This window comes from Mastacembelus armatus, chromosome 9 (genome assembly GCF_900324485.2).
Source record: "Mastacembelus armatus chromosome 9, fMasArm1.2, whole genome shotgun sequence".
Lineage (NCBI taxonomy): Eukaryota > Metazoa > Chordata > Actinopteri > Synbranchiformes > Mastacembelidae > Mastacembelus > Mastacembelus armatus.
The window spans coordinates 16,661,351-16,683,014 of NC_046641.1; the positions used below are offsets into that span (position 1 = coordinate 16,661,351).

At 39.8% G+C, this 21,664-nt stretch overlaps 2 protein-coding genes across 2 annotated transcripts; one reads left to right on the forward strand and one right to left on the reverse strand.

The window, feature by feature from the left end:
• Positions 1–459: 459 nt before the first annotated feature.
• prf1.5 (perforin 1.5) lies at positions 460–4,370 on the forward strand. The gene is made up of 5 exons (XM_026322095.1): positions 460–908; positions 1,228–1,503; positions 1,708–1,979; positions 2,446–2,587; positions 2,790–4,370. The coding sequence occupies exons 2-5, from the start codon at positions 1,234–1,236 to the stop codon at positions 3,675–3,677; spliced, it is 1,572 nt and encodes a 523-aa protein (XP_026177880.1). The 5' UTR covers positions 460–908; positions 1,228–1,233; the 3' UTR covers positions 3,678–4,370.
• On the reverse strand, positions 4,181–15,988 carry smarcad1a (SNF2 related chromatin remodeling ATPase with DExD box 1a). The gene is made up of 23 exons (XM_026322094.2): positions 15,563–15,988; positions 14,677–14,815; positions 14,461–14,590; positions 13,950–14,019; positions 13,502–13,596; positions 13,184–13,282; positions 12,984–13,062; positions 12,240–12,868; positions 11,645–11,841; positions 10,706–10,796; positions 9,949–10,048; positions 9,524–9,583; positions 9,065–9,140; positions 8,734–8,869; positions 8,467–8,598; positions 8,094–8,189; positions 7,654–7,771; positions 7,459–7,574; positions 7,090–7,278; positions 6,864–6,982; positions 6,430–6,612; positions 6,121–6,230; positions 4,181–5,334 (listed from the first exon to the last, which is right to left on the reverse strand). Exons 1-23 carry the CDS (start codon positions 15,675–15,677, stop codon positions 5,273–5,275), a joined length of 3,141 nt encoding a protein of 1,046 aa, XP_026177879.1. The 5' UTR covers positions 15,678–15,988; the 3' UTR covers positions 4,181–5,272.
• Between the last annotated feature and the right edge of the window lie 5,676 nt (positions 15,989–21,664).

Here is a 21,664-nt window from a genome sequence, read left to right on the forward strand (position 1 = left end):
AATGCAGAAGCCACAGCTGAAGTGAAGTCATGCGAGGTAAACATCAGTAACCGTAGGACCAAATCGCATATCAGTTCTTTAAATGAAATGGCACATTGGATTTAAATACAAATCTTTCTCTGTCTCTGGCTGAATGAAACCTTGTGCACAGAGAGACACTTTTATTTTCCCTGACCTTACTGACAAAACCATCAACTTTCCACCCACAACCATAAATAGACAATGGCAAAGCTGAAGTCATGGGTTTGGTTAGATTGTTAGCACACAGTCAGGCTTGCTCAGACATTGTAATGACAAAAATACCATTACTCCAAAACACATACAGATATCAACTATCTACTGTGTATATAACGGACACACAAATGCATGTACACACACATTGACGCATCCATTTCCCATAAAGAGTGCATGTTTTTTCCCATGCCTATACAAGCATTTCCCTCCCACACACACCCAAGTGTGGAGACACACACACACAGCCGTGAAGGATTCATAGAGCTGGATTTTGAAAACGAAAACAGACCTACTCAGGCTAAGGAAATTGCTAAGCTTCAGGGAGAGGGAGACAGAGAAGAAAAGGGAGAGACTAAAACACAGCCCCGAACCAGGAAAACTCCCTCCTCGCTCTCTTTTACAAAGCAGACGACAGACAAAAGAGTGCACCCAGCAGGCTTTCAGCACAGCCTGCCAGCAAAGCCAAAGCTCTCTCAACCGCGATTACATTTTCAGCAGGATCAAGACTTCAGTCAGTTTACAGTTGATTCTTTACAGTGAGCTGCCATCGACGGCATTAAAAAACGGTTAATGTCAAGACAGGCATTTTAGTAGGGAAAGAAAGCTACGGCCTGACATCTCATAAAAGAAAACAAAGGCACAAACTGAACAAAGGACACAAAAAACATCCCAAGGTAAGACTGCATGTTGTCATCTGTTGTGCATTTTTAATGTTTTTAATCTGTGGCAGCACTGCCCCACTTAATGCAAAGCATCGAGGATTAGAAGCTGATCTGCATCTAAAGTGTAACAGGCACAATAACATTCAAATACAAGTCAGTCAGACCTATGGAAGCTTGTTGAACTGATGGCAACTTTAAAAAATACTTTCTTTATATGAGACAATAACAGAATGTTACAGGGAGTTTTTAATTGAAAAATATCCTACAAAGTATTAAATTTCAGACTTGACTGATTATGTTCTCACAATGAAGTCTGCCCTGTTACATTTAGGTAATCATGCAAGCTGGTGGATATAAATGGACCAACATCATTCTGTTTATACTGGCTTTGCCAGTTATGCTGGAGGTCTGCAGTGTCCAGGGCTGTCAGACTGGCTCTCAGTCTGAGTGTGAGAAAGCTCCTTTTGTCCCTGGGCACAACCTGGCAGGGGAGGGTTTTGATGTGGTGCGGATGCGTCGAACAGGGGCGTATGTCATCAATGTCAAAGCTCATCTGACTGACAACCATACCTGTACACTGTGTCCAAACCGTTTCCATGCAGGACAGGTGAAAACTTTAAATCTTGCTGCTGCAATTTTCTCTTTTTACTCAGTCTAAACTACCATAATTTTTATTTACATGCAAAAAGAAACATTTTTAACTTTTTGCACTTCCTGCTTTTTTCCTCCAACTGTGCTGCTTCACACTTTAGCTTTTCTCTTCCTCCACCTGCATCCCCATATACATCCTGTCATTTTGCTTCCTCCTCAGATTCAGAAGCTCCCAGCAGCTGTGCTTGACTGGCGTCCCTTCAGCCGCTGCAGTAAGCAGCTTTCCAGTGCCCTACACTACTCTGTGGACTCCCTGCTGCGCAGCTCCAATTCCCTGGTTAACAACAACTGGGGCCTAGGGTTGAGCCTTGATAATATTGGCAAGTCACTGCTTGGAGGAAGCCGCTCAGACTTGGCAAAGTTTGCTCGTTCACAGCACAGTGCGGACAAAGCCACTTTTGCCATCCATGAAATCAGTTGCACCTACTACAGGTAAAGGAGTAAAAACTATGGGAAAAAAAAAAAAAAAAAAAAGGTATGTAATTTGTTGATTGCTAAGAAGGCTAAACAGAGGCTTAAACCATAATTTAAATAGTGAAATAAAAACCAAACAGATTCAGGATGCCAAGCTAATAATTGAAATCTATCTTCAGATACTTGCACATAATTGGCTAAAGCTTTTACACACCCCTTGCATGTAAAGGAAGCAGATAGACTATTAACACATGGGTCACAGCCCATTAGTGGGCATGTGTTTGAAAGATGACCTAGATAATATTTTGACGACTCATAGGCTGCTTTAAAATTTTACTTTGAGAACTGTCATCTGAAAAGATTGGGAAATACAAAGTTACAATGGCATAAGGTGAGACCTCATGTTGAACTTGGTCGCTTATTGTGTTTGTTACAGAAAAGTGGCGATTACATTGTTATTGTGTCACAAAATTTGTTTTTACAGCTACAGGCTGGCTGATCATCCCCAGCTGAGTGCAGAGTTCAGAAAACATCTGAAGAGACTCCCGCAGAGTTTTAACACAAGCCAGAACAAAGCCCTATATAGACGGCTGATAGACACCTACGGAACACACTACATACACCAGGTCAGAGGAACATGATCTATATAGTCTTCTTACACTGCCTTTAATATAGTAACTCTTATGGTGCAGACTGTTTTTGATATGGTGCTTTTGTAACAATTACAAAATAATAAAGACAAGCATAGTGACTGATGATGAACTGTTACTGAAAAGCCAATAGAATTTTAAATTTTAACACTTGTTATTAATGGTGTGTATTTCCTAGGTCCAGCTTGGTGGTAAGGTGAGGCGAATCACTGCCTACAGGACCTGCCTAGCCACACTGAGGGGTTTCTCTGAGTCTGAGATCAAAAACTGCCTGAATGTTGAACTCCGAATGGCTCTGGGTTTTCTCCCTGCCAATGCATCCTTCTCCAACAAGTGTGAGAACCTCTTGAAGGGCAATATGAGCATGGGCTTCTACCAAGGCTTCATGACCCACAAGATCGAGGTTATCGGAGGGGAGCAATATTTCCCAGACATCCTATACCAGCAGGACCCATCCGAGGCATACCACAGCTGGATGAACAGCCTCTATGACAACCCTGATGTGGTTTCATATGCCATTTTCCCTCTGCATCATTTGGTGGAGGACCCACAGATCAGTGCCAATCTGAGAAACACTGTCACAGAATATATTAAAGAGAACCAGCTGAAGGAGGATCATCTCAGCTTCAAGAACTGCTTGCCAGCTCCCAATTTGGACCACAACTGTTGTCCTTTAAGGGCTGGCAGAGGAACCTTCAGACTAGAGATCCACAGAGCTGCAGGTCTGAAGGCAGACACCTTCACAAAAACAGACGCCTACGTGAAAATCTTCTACAACGGCCTATACGAGGAGACTGAGACAGTAATGGATGACAATCGCCCAGTGTGGAATGTGACTTATTACTTTGGCTCAGTTGAAGTTGGTCAGGAGTTGAGGTTTGAAGTATGGGACAGAGATGTGCTTTACAATGACCTAGCAGGAAGATGTGTTGTCTTTCCTGAGCGAGGAACTCACTCTCTAAGCTGTCAGCTCAGAAGGGGAGTTCTCTATTTCACATACACCATCAAATGTGATGCTCATTTGACAGGTGTCAGGTGTGGACGATACTCCCCGAACACAGAATAGATTATTAGTTTACATGGAGCTCATGTATCCTGTAACATTGTCTTGATATGTATGAAACATTTTTCCATATCAGATTTGATACCTAAACTGTTGCTTTGAAAGCATTTAACTGGAAACATTTATCAAAATTTTGAATGCAAACACACTTGTGAACCTTTTCTGACCTTCAATTTAATAGATTAACTTGCATAAATCCCATAGGGATTCTATCCTTCTTTTCAGCATTAATCTAAGCCAATATTCTTCTGCACCTATATCTTTTCCACAGTACTTCTGCTGCCAATGGTTCTGCATCAAATAAAAATAAATAAATACATACATACATACACACACACACACTCACTTTTCCTTATTGGCTGCTTCTCCTGCTAAACTGCTATAGGCATGACCACATATTAATTTCCTTGTTTATTATTCAGTTCAACTTTAAAACATACAAATGACCTAGTAAAAGCTTTTACATTAACACATAAACACAACACATTAGCCACTTATACAGTACCAAAAATGCAGCAGCTGCTTCCTCAAATTTCTGTTCTCTGTGTTGCCTCTCTTACAGTTAGAAACAGGAAAGAAACCAGTTTAAGCACCTTATTTATGAAAGACATTGTTTGTTATATTACTTATCCTGGAAAAGAGTTTTCTAAAGTAGAAAAGGTGGAAAATTTGTGTATGCGACAGATGACATGGAAAGTAAGAGAATAAGATTCAGCATTAACTTACCGTACAATGGCAGAGAAAAATAACTTTCCAGATACATGGCTGAACATCTGATGCAACTGGCACAATATATGATCGGGAATGGTAGGAAAGGAAATCAATGTAAACAGCAACATTTTACGTGGCATTATGCTGCCTTCTGCTGTTTAAATGCTGCTGTACATCAAAGCAATAAAAAATATTTGGCTGTAAACAAACTGGCATATATGGAAAGATGTGACATTGCCAAGGATGGCAAACAAACAAAAAAAAAAGACCAACTATCCTCTGTGCACATATATTTATATATAAGCACAACTTTCATACAGTTCAGAACACTGCTGCTGATATTACTACTCACCAGCAGTATGTGATGTATGAAATGCCAGCCTACAGTTAGCTAAACATGAATAACACAAGACTGTTTTCACATCACATGGGCAATGTGAACATAAATTCTGATACTTTGTTTCAGTCATAATATTCAGAGTGTCCCTAGTTAGATGTTGTACTCCAACACATGCTGCAACAGTAGCAGTTTGGTCTGATCTTGTAAACACTATGTTTTTTTCAAGTACAGCGTACACTCTCACATAACATGTGAAGTGCATCAAATTCAAAAGGCAAACTCCTGTGTAGCCTTTACCTACTTTAAGTCTAAGTCTGAGCAAAAACTGTGTGCATGTAAAAACAGTGTTTTTGGCAGAATTACCATGCTACACAGGAAATCTTCAAACCGTAGTATTTTTTTCATGGCAGCATATGGTTTTCAGTAGCATTCCACTACAGACGCACAAATGTGTGTGTGTTCAATCAGATAACCCAAGTTTTCCCAGAATCACAGGAATGCCAGTAGAAATGTTTTTCTATAGTCTCACGTTTCATGTGTTTGTGTATCACAGGCCCAGTGAGGCTTTGAGCAAAGATGCCATATCTTCAGGAATGGTCCCCTCACCACCTAAAGAACAAATGATGCTTCATTTATAAGTCATTCAGACGGTTAGTGTAAACGCAGATTACCTAGTTCAAACGCTGCATGCAAAAATACGGCTAAACTGCATGTCACAGCAATGCCCGAAGCTCCAGGCCTGTGGCCTACACGTTCCGCAAATTAAAATATGATTGGTTGCAATCGCGCTGTCAGAATACTTACTGTATTGGTGGAGGAGATCAAAAGGTGAGACTAGGCTGATGCCAGTTTCTCTTGTTTAGTCTCACCTTTTGAGAGCCTCTCATTTCAGAACATTTTTATAACTGATTACGATGTATGATTTAAGTGGTTCTACAGCTTTTAGAGTGAACTCAAAAATTTCATAGCTTTTGTTCCCACCACTTTTACAACGAAATTTCATCATATCATTGGTACAAAATCAAAAAATTGACAGTGAGCCCATGTTACAGCTAGATGTAGGAGAGCAAGGTTTGAACGTATTTATCCTATGATCACATATTTACCATTGATACGCTTTAATGATGCACAAAAGCCTGCTACTGGGGAAGTTACAGCTCATTGTTCTTTTCAAAAAACTCTGCATAATGCTTGGGTCTACATGTCTAGTAAAAGAAATCACTTTCTTATTTTGGTTAGTTCTGATTTTTGCTTACACAGGGTGTTCAGCATTTTGCGATAAATTGATGCATAAATCTCTTAAATCACAATTCTTTATGAGTCAACCTTCTGACCTAATTACTTTACGATGACTCTGGCAGAGAGGTTACATACACTTGAGAAAGTGCTCCTTACCCTGTTCAGCAGCAGTCATGTCCTGCTCCAGCTTTAGTTTCTTTTGGCTCAGCTGCAATATGCAGTCCTCTATGCTGTCCTTACTGATCAGCTTAATCACCTGCACAGCCCTGCATTCCGTGAGATACATTAGTCAATGCACAAATCAATATATAGTAGTAAGCACAATTAATACCAACAGCATTAATCTGAGATTTCAATCACAATGTGCATGAATATAAGATAATGTTTTCAGTTTAAATGCCAATATAATGAGAAGGAATTCTCACAAGTCCTCATGACATGTTATTTACAGACTCCTGGTCTTACCTGGTCTGGCCTACACGGTGACACCTGTCCTCTGCCTGTTTGTCATTGTAGGGATTACAGTCAATATCATGTAGGATGACAACATTAGCTGAGGTGAGGTTAATGCCTAGACCACCAGCACGTGTTGACAACAGGAACACAAATATGTCTTGGTCTGTGTTGAACTCATCGATCAACACAATCCTGCAGGAGAAAGAAATCATTTTAGCCATCAAATGCGACACAATTTGTTTACACTTGCCTCAGTTCGAGATCGACGCCACAATCAGCTTTAATAAAAGATGCAGTAGACTCAGTGGATTCACCAGTAATAGTCCTATTGGAAAGGATGGTGTGTAATAAGGAAAATTATGCTATATGCTATTTGACTAATGATTTTGAAATAATAGGATTTAATGTATGATTTGGCTTTGCTGGGCACAATCAGGGCTGACCTGTCAGCTATGGGTGTGGATCCATCCAGTCTGACATAACGATGCTTAAGATGTTTCAGCAGCACTTCCACAATGTCCAGCATCATGGTGAATTGACTGAATAATACCACTCGGTCTCCCTGGAGGATGAGAAAGAGTTATGGTATAGTACCTTTAATCTGTACAACACCCCCCCCCCAAAAAATGTACTCACTGACACAACACAAATCTACATATTTCTATTTACCTTGTTTTTAAGAGAGGCCAGCAGTTCAGTGAGGTGGTGGAATTTCCCCGAGTCAAACAGAAGATTGTTTTCAAGCTGGAAAGAGCTGATGGAGGAGTACTGCTGGCACAGACGATGCAGCTCAAAGTCTGACATCACTTCCATGTCCTCCTGAATCAGCTCAGCATTTGCATCAAAGTGAGTTGGCTCCTAAGGCCAGTGACAAATAAGAATTTAGGTGGTAGAGAGATCCCCAAAGATAAGTAATTTGAACACCGCATTTGACAACTAGGAAAACATTCTTAATAAAAACTAGACAAAGACAAAACAAAAAAACAAACAAAAAAAACAACAGAAACAAGCAAGTGCTGATCAGGGAGTAGGACTGACCTTCAACATGAGTTTGCTCATGGCTTTGAGCTTTTCTGGGGTGTAATACTGCCGGTGAAGCAGAGGGTGATTGGCCATTTTCCTCAACTGCATCATAACATTGCACAGCTCACGTTCTGCAGAGAAATGGCAGAGAAATTATTAACCACAGATTTGTTTTATTAGTAGCAGTAGTAGCATTTAAACAAGTCTTACTCTCGCCACTGGTGGAAATCTTGAGTTTTTCAAAGAGGGTCTGGTAGAGAACCTGCTGTTTTTCACTCATTGCACAGAACTCTACCTTCTCCTTCTTGACTGGCAGCTGCTTGAGAACCTGGGAAAAGGAAAGAACATTAGTTATTCACAAAACCTCCACAGTGTTTCAACTATAATATCTGTTTGTTTGAGGCTGCTGCAAGTCAAATTAAAGAATCAAAATGTTCATTGGACTATTTACTATTTAATTGCTGACACTGCTGGATGCAGAAAAAACAATTAAATCCCCCAACATAAGTTTTACCTAAATGTATTATTGCAGGTTTGCAGTTTTAAAAATTTCGCAAAAGTGGAAAACATTTTTTCCCCAGATTTCCCAACAGAACATATGCTACACATATATAATGTTTATCACCAATTTGCAAGCCAAATCAACTCACCTCACTCTTTACTCTTCGGAGGATAAATGGTTTCATGATGAGTTTGGCCTGAGAAATTCGTTCCCTCTCAAAGCGGCTCTGCTCCTCATGGGATTTCTATCAAATAATACACAGTAAAGAGTAAGAGCACACCAAAATATCAAAGTGTGAAGGTGCATTTTAAGTTTGTTATTTCATGAAGTGCCCAGAGTGTTTTTGTAATTGCTTGCAATTCAAAACTATGTTTCCAATATCAAAACAGAAGAATATTTAGTTAATACATGTTATTCAACTGATTTAGTATTAAACACAAAGTGGAAGAGGACAGGTTGCATTACCTCATTGCATGCTATGTGGTACCATGCAGCTTCAAAAGGCACAATCATCACCTTACCATTGAAAACATTTTGGAGAGCTGTGTAGTGGAGCTGGAAAACATAGAAGGCATAATGAAGTTCAGGAGAGACATCAACTCCAAGAGGTTGTTCTGCAAAGGGGTTCCTGTCAGCAGCAAACGATGCTCTGCCTACAGGCGAAGAGAGAACAAGAAAGAAATCGCGAACTGTTATGTACCACACTTCTAGTTGTAAAGGACAGAAAGGCAAAGAATTTTGATTACATGAAATTATCACAGATCATTACAAAATGTCGGGGAACTAACATTAATTGCCATCAGATGACGGTAGCGGAGAGAATTCATGTTCTTCAGCATGTGACCTTCATCAAACACAGCATACTTCAGTCGCAGTTTACGGAAAAGGCTGCGATCGCTATCATTTCCTATGGCCAAGTTATACCTGTTAATTAAACCATACACAAGCAAAATAAAATAAAATATAAGAACCTGCTCACTTTGTGTTTTCAGCTTGAAGGAAAAGTAGCTTCAGGCTCTAAACGGCCCTTACAATCAGAAACAGTGATTTAGTCTTCAAATCGTTCCTTTTGCTGTACCGATGGCTAAAATATGATCCATGGTGTCTGTGTTTACTCACGTGGTCACAATGACATTGAACTCAACATGTTTATTGAGGATGTCATGTTTGAGGTAGCGGCGGTCCTCTATAGACCCTACAAGGAAAATATGGACACATACATAAAGCGATTCATGGTGTCACAGAGGTCCAACAGTGATATCAGTGCAAGTGCACAAAGCAGGCAGTAGAAAACAGAGATGATTATCTTGCCTCAAAAAAAACACACTGCAGTATAGTGTGTTTAATAAGTCTTCCTAAACTGGTTAATATTTCATTTTTCATCTAAACCCCATAACCAGGGCACTATCCTGCAGTGCTTTACTATAGTGCTACTGTTGGTCTAACGATGGGCTAAAGATTACACTCAGTCCTCTTCACTGCTGGTGCTTTATCACAGTAAGCACTTCCCAAGTCAGTTCACAAAAGGAAGAAAAAACAGCAAATTTCAACATAAAAAACATGAATGAGGAGTGTTACCATAATAGACTAGAACTTTGAGGCTTGGACACCACAGCTTCAGCTCTCTGACCCAGTTATCTACAAGACAGCATGAATAAAATCAGCATAAATCACAAAAAAAAAAAAAAAAAAAAAAAAAAAAAACAGTGGCAATTTTACATATAAAATGTGGGATCCAAGAAGTTTAAGAAACAAACACTTAAATACTACAGACTGAGCAGACATTTACATAAGTTAATTCAAATAGACCAGAGCAACATTGGAGGTAAAAAGAGCATTGTTGTCAAGTAAACTATAAGCAGTAATTAAATTTTTTTTCTCACAAAGTGCTTTTTCCCTCAAACAAAAATGATCTGTATAAAAAAAGGCCTTAGGCAAGAGCCACTACTTGTTCTTATGCCAAACATACACTTATATCTAAGCAAGGTAGCAGAGCTTTTTACCCAGCGTAGAGGACGGCACTGTGATGAGGTGAGGACCTTCTATTCCATTCTTATACAGCTGTGCCAGAAATGCAATGGCCTGAATAGTTTTCCCCAAACCCTGTGAGGAGTTAAAGCAGAGACAGACTGAGCAATACAGAGTCACAAAGACAAAAAAAGGATAAAGAAACAACCAAGTAGATAAACAATAACTGTATTTGAACATCTGTGGTTCAATCACATACTCTCAATATAAACAGCAAAACAACAACAAACTCCAACAACACCACAGTTTTACTAAACTATACAAATTTAATTTCTCACTTCTCTCTCTCCACGTGGGGCAGGCCTGGCCTAATGGATAGGGAGTCGGACTTGTAACCTGAAAATTGCAGGTCTCGTGTCCGGCAGGAATTATGGGTGGGATGGAGTGAATAGCCAGTGCCCTGTCCACCTTCAATACCATGACTGAGGTGAGACCCTTGAGCAAGGCACTGGACCCCCAACTGCTCCCTGGGCACCGCAGCACTGGGCAGCCAGTGGTGTGGTGTGTGTTCACTGCTGTGTGTGTGTGCACTTTGGGTGGTAATGCAATTTCCCCATTGTTGGACTAATAAGGGTAATAACTATATCTTTAATAGTCACGCAGCAACGCAAGTCAGCTGTAAGTGCCTGCCAAGGTTATTATATTTTTTTACATTTGGGTTATTCAACAGCCCTCACAAACGTTTGTAGTGCAACCTGCCTCCTCCCACAGGTACTAGGCTCATTGTCTTACCATTTCATCAGCTAGGATACCACTCAATTTGTGCTCATGCAGGAGCAGCAGCCACTTTAGACCAATCAGCTGATAGGGTTTCAGCCGGAACCTGAAAGACAATCAAGCACAGGCTGACAATCAGAACTAGATCTCTCATTTTTCACATACTGACAGTAATCACTCAGTTTTAATGAATTTTGTAGTTTTGTAAAAAAACAAAACAAAAAAAAACATGCTATATGCTTATAACAACCGAACACAGCAAGTTCATTGTATACGCATGAACCACCTATAGAACTCTTAACATGCTTTCAAAAACCTTCGTATGTTGAATGAATGGTTTATTGTATGTACCAAACTAACAGACTTGACAGAAAGTGTTTGCAGGAAGAAATAAATGCTTGACATCACCTTGATAATTTATCAGTCTGTAGCCAGAAGGAATAAAATTTGGATTTGCATCTTTTCTGAAGTTTGACATCTTTGCGCTCGAGGTTCTGTTACAGGATTCATGTATCTGTGACATATTTATCTGTGTTGTGCATGAAAAAGTCAGCTCTATATATTTTTCCATCCGGCTACTGAGGGCACATCTCTTTGAACTAATTTCATCACTTCATACACTTGATACACTGTACAAACAACATTTAAGACGCTTTGAACATCTTTCAAAGAACGATGGGTTCCTCCTCATTTTGCACATATTTCAACACAACTACACACAATTGACTGTAGATGATTTTGAGTATGGTAAGAAACTCACAACACCAGCACCACTGAATCACTATTTAACACAAAAAACTCGACTGCCAAGAAGGTTGTACCTTTGAAATGAACAAATATATTGAAATTTAACAAAACAAACACAAACAAAACCTGCAGACACCCGCTTGTATATTCAACCGGTGTATGAACTACTCGTTAGTTACAGTATACGTATATGTGCATTTTACTCACTGGCTGTTGAGTATGTTGGGTTGTTTCATGGCTCCTGTTCCCTTCTCCATCACTTCAGTGACCTGTTTAACCATTTTAGAGGAAATGGTCTCACATTTGGACATGAGGCCCAGGACAACTTTCCGCTCTTTAAGGACAACTCTGCACCCCAACATTAAGTCCTCTGAAAGTCCATTTTCTTTATGAAATACTTCAACCTGAAAAAAGAAAGGACATAAACTCTTAAAAATCCCACAACATATCAGGTATCTCAACAGTACCCACAACTGCACAACCTTTTCATAGTGAGTAATATTAAGTACTCTGGATAATGATTAGGTGACCTGACAGTGGATAGAGACAGCGGGTGAGTTCTGCTTTTGACCTAACTGTAAGGTATGATTTGTCCCTACACAGAAGAACTTGGTGAAATGCGCTCAATAGGTATATATGATGTGAATGAAACGTAACAGGTCATAAGTCATTTTTTCAGGTTCTCAGTAGAATGATTTTAGACTAACTGACTGTAGTCCTCTCTCTGTCATCCCTCAAGTAAAGCAATCATGTCTGATAATTCTTGCCTTCCTTGTTTCAAAATACAGACATATTGTCTCACCAGACTTTCCCAACTATCAAAGGGTCTCAGCTCCACAATCTTCTGAGCCTTTTTAACAGAGCAGCCAGGGATCAGTGACAGCTCATCTATTGATGCATTCTGGAAGAATTTGATTATCTCCTTCTTCGGATCTGTCATGCCACTTTCAGAGTCCAGACAATCATCCGAGTCCTCAAAGTCACTGCTAACAGTATCCTCATCATTATCCTCTTCCTCAGAACTGACATGTTCATCTGAGGCACGTGCCTTCCTCTTTCTTTCTGCTGCCTGCTTCTTAGCTATACTGGTCCCACTGGCAAATCTGGACAGCGTCTGGGCAGCAGCAGTAGACGAGGACGGCTTAGGGTAGTTAGAGGTAGTTGTTTTCTTGACCGAAGAAGATGAAGACACTGAATCAGAAGTTTTTTTAAGCCACACAGATAGATTGGAAACATTACTCCTGTGTTTGGACCCTTTGCTGTGTTCTGAGTCTGAATCATCTTCACTACCCTTGGTAGAATCTGTATTTGTTTCACAAATATTGCTGTGTTTTTTTGAGTCCTTGCAATCTCTCTTCTTTGACTTCTCTTTACTCTTTGACTTGCTGGATTTCTTTTCCTCTGACTCAGGTGAGCTAAAGCTGGTATTATCTGACAACAGAAAAAACAGTCTATATCAGCATCAGAATCTTTTAAAAGTACATCTACTGTATGAGAAGTCAGTGAAAGGACAGCTAACTTCACACAAAAGCAGTTGTGATCGTACCTGGGTCTGAGAATATTTGCAGAACCTGCAGAGCATCCTCAACATTCCAGTCATGTTCCTGCAGCACCATCCGTAGCTCCTACAATAAAACAGACATCAGCAAGAATCAGAACTGATACTTGCAGGAACAACCTTTCAAAAATAACCATTTTTGTTGTCGTTCATTGTGATCTGGTATAGAAGAGGGAAATTGCCTTCACCTCCTTGTCCTGATCAGGAAACTTTCGCTGCAGTCTTCTGACCATGGCTTCCTGTGTCTCCCAGCTGGGCTTTTTAGCTTCATCTTCTTCATCAGAGACCTTTTCATTTAAATACAACAAAAAGGTGAAAAAGCTACTGTTAAAAGCTACTGTGACGAACGTCCTTATGTTGTTCTTGCTTGCCAAGTCTGTCATTCATCATCATGCATTAATCATCTAAATGTGGCATCTATGTCATAATATGTTAGAAGCAGAAGAACAAACAGCTAAAATTACTTATAATATGCCAGTATCATTTGAAATCATTAGTAATCATACCACTGATGGTCTCCTCTTCTTGCTGGGTTGAATCTCACAACTGTCATGAGAACTACTGGAACCATCCAGCTTTCTCTTCCTACCTTGGTCTGGCCCTGAGAAGAAAACCAGCCAGTCTTACTAAAAGTTGCCAGGTGATTGAGAAAGATAGCCAGCTAGCTAAGGTATATTTCTTTAACATGGAGTACTGTGTCTTGCTGAGACATTCTTCCCATGATTTGAAATATTTCTTTCTTTTTTCCACCTGTACTCCAGCTTAAGTTGCATGTTTTTGTAACAAGTAAACACAGTACAAATCAATAACATGTCCTCCTTAACCTTTAAGATTTTTTATAGAAGATTTTTGTCCAACAAGAAAGTTTTCTTTAGGCTTCAACATCTCACAACAAAGTGCTTACGTCTTGTTCATGTGACATGACAATATAAACTAAAATAATTTATTACTGACCTTCTTTATTACCAAATCTTAAAAGGCAGGCTGCTACGGCCCCATCTAGTGTGCTTGTACTCCCTGTTACCTGAAAGTGGAAGAGAGCATGATCAGATGACTAAACAGTGTCCAAATTATGCCTGGCTGAGATATAAATTAAATAGTTTATCAAAATATATTTAGGCTAAAGCTGGTCTATATTGAAGTCAGTAAAATTTATCAAGATATGTTGGCTGAGTGGTTAGCACCATTGCCGATGCTGTGTGTGCGCACTTTGGGATGGGTTAAATGCAGAGCACAAATTCTGAGTATGGGCCACCATACTTGGCCACAAAAAGTCCCTTTCACTTTACCCCTGCCCTTCAAGAAAGCTGGGATGGGCTCCAGCAGATCCCTGTCACCCTGGTTAAGGAATAAATGTGTATAGATAATGAACGGATGTGATAATGGATGTCCTGCAAACTGAGGCATCCCTGGGGTTAAAGAAACATGTTCTGTGCTGCAAAGTTTCTGCCTTGTCTTGTCTCACCTCCAGTAGCTCACTCCTTGTCAACTGAGGAAATATCTCCTGCAATCTTTTAATTTTTTCATCCAATTCATTGTCCTCATGATCTGCATGATCTGGTATCTCAGTTTTGGATGATTTGCCTATGGCATTCCTATAAAAGAAAGAAAACTACTGTAAACACATCTGAATCGGCATTAATGTGTAAAAAAATGAAAGTGTATTTTAGCTGACACTTACTTGGCTTTCTTGGTCAGTGGTATTTTGCTCTTTGGTTCTGAGGGGACCTCATCCTCTTCTAAGTCAATAGAAAGTACTTCCTCAAAAACTACTCCCCTGGCATGGGACTTTAAAGGGGCTTTGACAGGTTTCATCTGAGCTGGAAAGTACAATGGTGAAAAAAAACTTAGCAAACCCATTCATGGCACTAGAACATAACATGAGACAAAAGAAGAGGATGCACTTCAAAAATAGTTTAGAGAAATAGGTTTTGCTGATTGGTTTCATGGTACATGTCAATTTTACCACTGTAAAAGTATTTCATACTGAGGCTGTGGACTTTATATTAGACAACTGTACATAGTGCAAGTGATGTGATAACAGCAAGGAATGAGACACCAGCGAAACAATGTTTATATGTTCATAAGTCACCATCAAGCTCCAACATAATGACATAACAGTGTAATTACACTATTTGATCAATTTATTTGGATGCCATCTGAAAAATATGTGAAGGGCCCAGACCAGAAACTGTGATGGGCTTAGGAATAAATCCACAAACTAGACTAGAGGAAAGTGAGAAACTCCCATGTGAGACCTCGTCGTAATATTAGTTTTTATTTTACTCTGGTCTTGAAGAGGAGAGTAACACTGTCTCAAAGCCTCCATAGCTATTTCTAAAATACCTTCACATTATTGGCACTGACACACTGCTTTTGAAGTATGAATTTGTTCGTATTACCCAGGTACAACACAGGACCATAACCTCACTGTAACAATAATGTAGTAATATGACTGTGCTAACTCTGAATCTTTCAGATAATCATGTCAGTGGACTGCTGCTAACGATAGCATGCCTAACACATCTGGCTACAGCGATGTGAGCTAGCTTTAATCTGCTAATTACCTGGTTTGTTCTCCTTCTCGGATTCTGGACTCTTGGACCCGCAATCCTGGTCTTTGCTCGTTGTCGTCGCTGCATTTTTGTCGAAACGAAAACGGTCTAAATTGAAAAGACTCATTTTAACGGTGTCTATATCCTGTATGACAGCGGCAGCCCTTTGTCTCTAGTCAGCAGTATTTTCTCGGTGCAGTCGCATGAAGCACAATGTCAACCAAGCTAACTAGCGTGGGATGTTAGCAGGAAGGGTAGAAAGGCGGCGATTTTAAACCGTGTCACTGTCCCGTTTTTCTACCATAATAGCGCAGGTCGGCTCGATTAATGACACGTCGTTTTAGACCCAAGCAATGCTGTTTAATTCCAGTTAGCCCCCAATTATGTCGGTTGTTGTCAGACAACTGCCGGTTTCCCGCGAACTCCAGCGGCCCTGGAGGATGTTGCGCCGGTTATGCTGATTGGTCAAAGGCAGAGGTGGGCGGGACCTCACCGTCGAGTCAAGATAGTACAATGTCACCTACTTCCGTTTGTGTTCAACAACGTTTTACAGCGTGAAATGTTAACAATGGTACACCCTCTGCTCATCGCCCCATATCCCCATTAAAAACATCTGTAATTTGTTAAACGTAGTCTAATATATATTATCATATAAAAAGTGTTTATATTACGGCAAACGGTGAATTCCTCTTATCAGAATAAGACTAGGCAGGGAACAGTTGGTTTGACACTGCTACAAAACCTATGACGTTGTGACTTGAGGTAATTAATGAAGCCACTATACAAATTTTGTGGGGTTTAAATATACCCGGATAAGCCAAATTATTTGTCTTATCATCCAGTACATTCCTGCATTGTTTTCTAAAAGTAATTTGCCCTCCTCTAAGTGCAAGACCTGATGCTGCAGTAGTGTCATCTACAACTGGAGGCTCAAGCCACGCATTTGTCTTCTAATTACTTATACATAAAATGAGTTTTAATACAACCTAGGTTTTTCATAGTTGTAGGTGAACTGTTCGTAATCTGTGAGACTTATTTGATATATCGTAAAAATAAGTCTGTTGGCATCCTTAAAGTGAAGGAGTGTTTTTTATCAGGAATCGTGTCAGCTGCATCCCAGGTTTGTCTTGGGAGAACTTTGACAATATATGTAAATCAAATAGCATTTTTGTCTTCCAACATGACACATTTTTAGTATTCAGATGTAAGCCTATTCAAATTTGAATGCTGTCACTAATCTCTCTCAGTATATCTGATTCAGTGTGCATATTTTATCTTAAAAGGTAGGCTAAAGCTAATAACACCAAACAATGGCCCTATTCTACATTTAGGTGTGCAAATAAACCATAATAGTAATAGCACATCTGAAAAGAATTCAGCCATTATCAAAGTTAGTTTCACCTCTGTTTGCTCGTATACCTGCCATGAGAAAGTTTTGCCGTTTGCTGTCCACTAGATGCCACACTCACATGGGAAACACAGCATTTTTCAGTTGAGTCAAGTTGTTGTGCATGCATTGATCAAAAGGGGGCAGCAGATGAACACTCTGTGAGACCAGATCAGGGTAAAGTTTACTCAAGTGTTGGATAATATTCTCACTTTGTGATTTCTTCATCTCTTTTGTGTTTTTGTGTTGTGCTACTCAAGACAATTTTGTGAGGTCAGTGCTATAATTATTAGCAGCATCTGAGCTTGTTGATATATGCTTAGTTTTGAGATCAGAGGAGTAACTTCAAAACATTGACCCTCCAGGTTGTTTCACTTGAGGAAAGAGTTCACCCAGTTTGAAATAAATAATTACATAAAACATTTGTGTGTTCTAGGGGATTTTTTAAAATCCTTATTTATTTGTCTGATCCGATTTTATCATTAAAAAGTCAATGTTAAATATAAAACAGGAAAAGCATGAAATGTATAATATTCAATCTTCCAATGAACACGTAATATATACATGTACTGTAGTGGTGAGACATAAGGAAACACTCATCTAAGCTTTAATTATAAACAAACACAATCTATTTCAATAACACACAATCATTATATTTTTTTGTCCATGATGAACACAAACATTCACAGTTCAGGGCAAAAAAAGCAGGTGAACCCATAATGACGTCAACAAAAAAACTTACTGGAGTCAGTAGCTGGCAGATATTGAATTAATGCTGCCAGGGTTTAGTTACTTTAAATGCTACTGTATATCACATTCATTGCATGAGCCCGTATTGTTGTCTCAACCCACTTTTTACAGATGTTTATGCACATAATCAATAAATGTGCCTACACCTGCAGGTTTTGCTCTGATACAGTAAATATATCATGATGATTAGGTTGGAACACCCCGGCAGCCATTACAGCGCCATCCTGTCGCCTTACTGTCGCCCCCACCATTGTCATGGCGACCATGTAAGTTATAGCATTGCATGTGTGTGTGTGTGTGTGTGTGTGTTTGTGCACTACTCAGGGCACAATAGGCAGACTGACACAGAGTCTGATAGGGGTCATGACCCCTCACAGCAGGAAGCTCAAACTGTGGCTCCCTGCCTTCTTGCCTGGTCAAGGTTTTTGCATGTATGTGTGTGTCTCTTACATCTGCATGAGGATAGATTTGGTTTTTTTTTTGGTCAGGATAATAGCTTGTGTGTGTCTGCTATGTAGCTCTCTATATGTGCATGGAAACATACAGACACACAAAAGTGATAGCATCAAAAAACACACACAGATAAGTGCTGTGTTTGTTTGAATGCTTGTTTTGGCTGGAGGCAATAGCTGAGATAAAGGCCTGGAATCATTTACACTGTAAAATAGAAGCAGGTGATACGAGGCTCAATTTATTATTAATAATCTCACAAAATGCACAAGTACACATCAGTATGCTCACATATATAAACACACACAACCACAGACAAACACAGTTCCAGTGGTTTAAACATGGGTGTGTGTACTTCTACCAGTACTGGCTACTTCAAATACTGTACATCTGCATACTATAAATGTATGAGTGTAGAAAAACTTGCATCTGCACATCTTGGTTGTTAAATATTTGTATTAAGTTTTGCATATTTAGTGCCTGTGTCAAGTGCATGTAAAAGACTAGTGTCAAGTGCATGCATTGCATTTGTATCTGTGTATTTTTAGGGTTGACCTAAACACGATGTCCCAGAGGACTCGTCACAAAGTCTGTCACCACCCAGTCACCATGGCGCCCAACTTGGCTGAGACCCGACGGCGACAGGGAGCACCTTGTCACCATGGTAACATGTCTGGGATGTAACACCCCCCCTTCAAGAATATACACCGAAACATACACACCACCACATATGAAGGCTCTTTTTGGGGGTACAACACATTTCATGTTAAAATTTTTGGAATCATCAAACATATAATATGATATGACTTTGAGATGAGAACGAGAGAGAAGAATGCAGAACAAAGAAAAGCACTGTAAGATTTGTAAGATAGAAAATTTGGCAGTTGTAGTTGACCTCCAAGGTATTTTGCACACAGCTACAAAACATGATGGTAGGACTATTGCTATTTCCTTTATTCAGTTGATGACTCATTTTAAACTGGTTTGGTCATTTCATTGACATTATTCATGCTAAAAGTATGCTATTGCACCATATCGCTATGTTAAAATGTTTTGATCAAGTAAACTGAAGTAATTAGCGATACAAAACAATTGTGTACCTGGTGCATGTACTTAGATATTTACATTGCTCACAGCCTAATTTGCTCCTACATAGTTGCGATAAAAGAATCAGTGCATGTATGGTTGTTAGTATTAGGATTAGCTGAGCATGATATGACATACCATGAACCTGATCACAACTGCTATTCTCTGAAGAGGGAAGTCACTGCCTCTGATTATCCACCTTTTAAAAATACAGGGATGAGAGTTAGATAATAATAGAGATTATACAAAATACAATGAAGGTGGCTGATGGGACTTGATTCAGTTACACTGTATACTAAGAGTGAAAAGTTTGGATACACAGTGCAATGGAAAAGTGTGGTTAAACTTTTCACTGGTAGTAAATGCACAGACAAGGACATACCATTTGCGACACTGCAGCAATATGCACTACAGTTGACAAAAGCAACACCAGTCATTTGGATTGCTCCATATTTTGAACACCACCGTGCTGATATGAATAAAATGCTCACAAACCTCTTCAATATGCGCTGTCAGATAACTTTGACTCATCTGACTTCTTTTGTACTCCTTTTGTTTAGTCATCACTCATGTAACCACTGTCTCTCTCTCTGTGGGCAAAGAGAAACAGCAGCAGGGGAGAATTCCCATGTTGTTGGAGGTGATGCTGAGGAGCAGCAGAGACAACCCACCAATCACAGAGAGACAATGACTGATCCTCCTGGCTGCCGTACAGCACATCAGTCAAAGTGAGCTTTGTTAGTGCTGCATTCCTCTATTGTCCTCCTGTTTGGACTGCTTAATCAAGCAATGTTAATCTCATCTATAGCCCAGTGGCTAACCCTTACATTTATTTCATATACTTTTGATGCTGTATAAGCTACTAATCATTTATTTTGTCATGATAGCATCTGTTGCTATGGTTGGGAATATTATTAGGATTATTATTATTATTTACAATAACAGCTGAAAAGATAAAAGTCTTTGCATTTGCCTGAAGTGTGTTAAAACTTAAAAACAGACTTTTGTTTTTTGACTGCTATCTACTTTGTGTGGGTCTGTCACATTATCATAGTGTTTTAATTAAGTAGAAGGAGACGTACAGAAAGACAGGTGCACAATGACTGATCCCCAGGCTGTCTTACAGAACGCTGTTCAAACAGAGCTTTGTTGGTGCTGCATGCCTTTGCATTGTCCTCCTGTCTGCAATTGTTCGAATCAAATGATGGCAATTATGTATCTGTCATTTAGACATATAATATTGTGAGATATACAACTCAGTGTTAGACCTTGGCAGGGATTTAAATGCATTGGAAAAAAACATAGTAAACATGGTCGGTGTGGTCATGCTCGAGATACAGACACTCTCTCCCTACAAATATACACAAATTTTCACTTTTTTTGTTTTTTTTTTAAATTATTTTTTCCCATTTAGATTGGCCTGATGATGTAGTCTTGCCTTCTATGACAATCAATTATAGGCAAAAATGGCACAGTGATTTTACATTTGCTTGCGGTACTTATGTTAGGAATTCACACTTATCCTTATGCGCATAACCAAACGGTGTTATGCAGATGTACAAAAATGTGCATGTACAAGGTGTAGCAAAACTTTTACAAAGTTATCCTACAAGACTTTAGACAAGAAGTGAATGTGAAGCTCGCTAAGTTGCTCTTTTTGCAGGCACAGTATCGTTGAGACAGCTGTGACTGTGTGCGTTTGTGTGTGTGCATCCTGGTCTCACTATCCTATAAACAGGCAGGGAAGTTGAAGCGACTTAGATGGGAATGTCAACACAGGATCAGCACCCCTGCTGGTGGACACCAGTTGGGGGTCCGTCTCCTCTGGGATGCCACTGCATCTAAATGTGTGTGCTTGATAAGGCGTGTGAATTAGTGTGTGTGTGCTTTTTGACTTATGTGTGTACATCATAAATATGTGTGTTTCTATGTGAATGTTAGAGGCCAGTGTCTGGGCCTTTTCTGGGGGGATGGGAGGTTAGTGTGGTGACAGCCTCAGCTGTGTTGAATTGTGGGAGAAAAGAGCTGACGCGACGGGAGTTGATGTCTGACATGACCCCTCTCAGCAGGCACACTGCAGGGAGCTGGGAGCTGCCGCTGACTGTGTGTGTGTGTGTGTGTGTGTAAGTGTGAAAGTGAAGGAGAGAGATGGAGTTAGAAAGTGGGCAACAACAACAACAACAACAACAACGTCAAAAGCAGCTTTTCTTTCAGTGCCCCAGTACATTTTTACCACAAATCCTGATCTCTGACATTCACAGCAGAGTCACCCTCCTTGTCAAACACCACCCTGATGGACGTGACACTGGACTCTTCATGCTGTGTAACCCAATCTTCTTAGGTCCTTTAATTCCTCTGCTTTCCATTTTCTCTCTCCATATCATATACCTTTCCCTGACCTTCTCTCTCTTTGTTGGTGTCCCTGTGTTCCCTCCTTCCCT

Bases quoted from the DNA above. Each gene is read 5' to 3' on its own strand.
- prf1.5 (XM_026322095.1), top strand. From the start codon at position 1,234: ATGCAAGCTGGTGGATATAAATGGACCAACATCATTCTGTTTATACTG. The intron at 1,504-1,707 runs GTGAAAACTTTA...CTTCCTCCTCAG, and splicing joins ACCGTTTCCATGCAGGACAG to ATTCAGAAGCTCCCAGCAGC. The intron at 1,980-2,445 runs GTAAAGGAGTAA...TTGTTTTTACAG, and splicing joins ATCAGTTGCACCTACTACAG to CTACAGGCTGGCTGATCATC.
- smarcad1a (XM_026322094.2), bottom strand. From the start codon at position 15,677: ATGAGTCTTTTCAATTTAGACCGTTTTCGTTTCGACAAAAATGCAGCG. The intron at 11,842-12,239 runs GTGAGACAATAT...TTCTTTTTTCAG, and splicing joins TTGATAGTTGGGAAAGTCTG to GTTGAAGTATTTCATAAAGA. The intron at 9,141-9,523 runs GTAACACTCCTC...TTTTCCTTGTAG, and splicing joins CAAAGTTCTAGTCTATTATG to GGTCTATAGAGGACCGCCGC.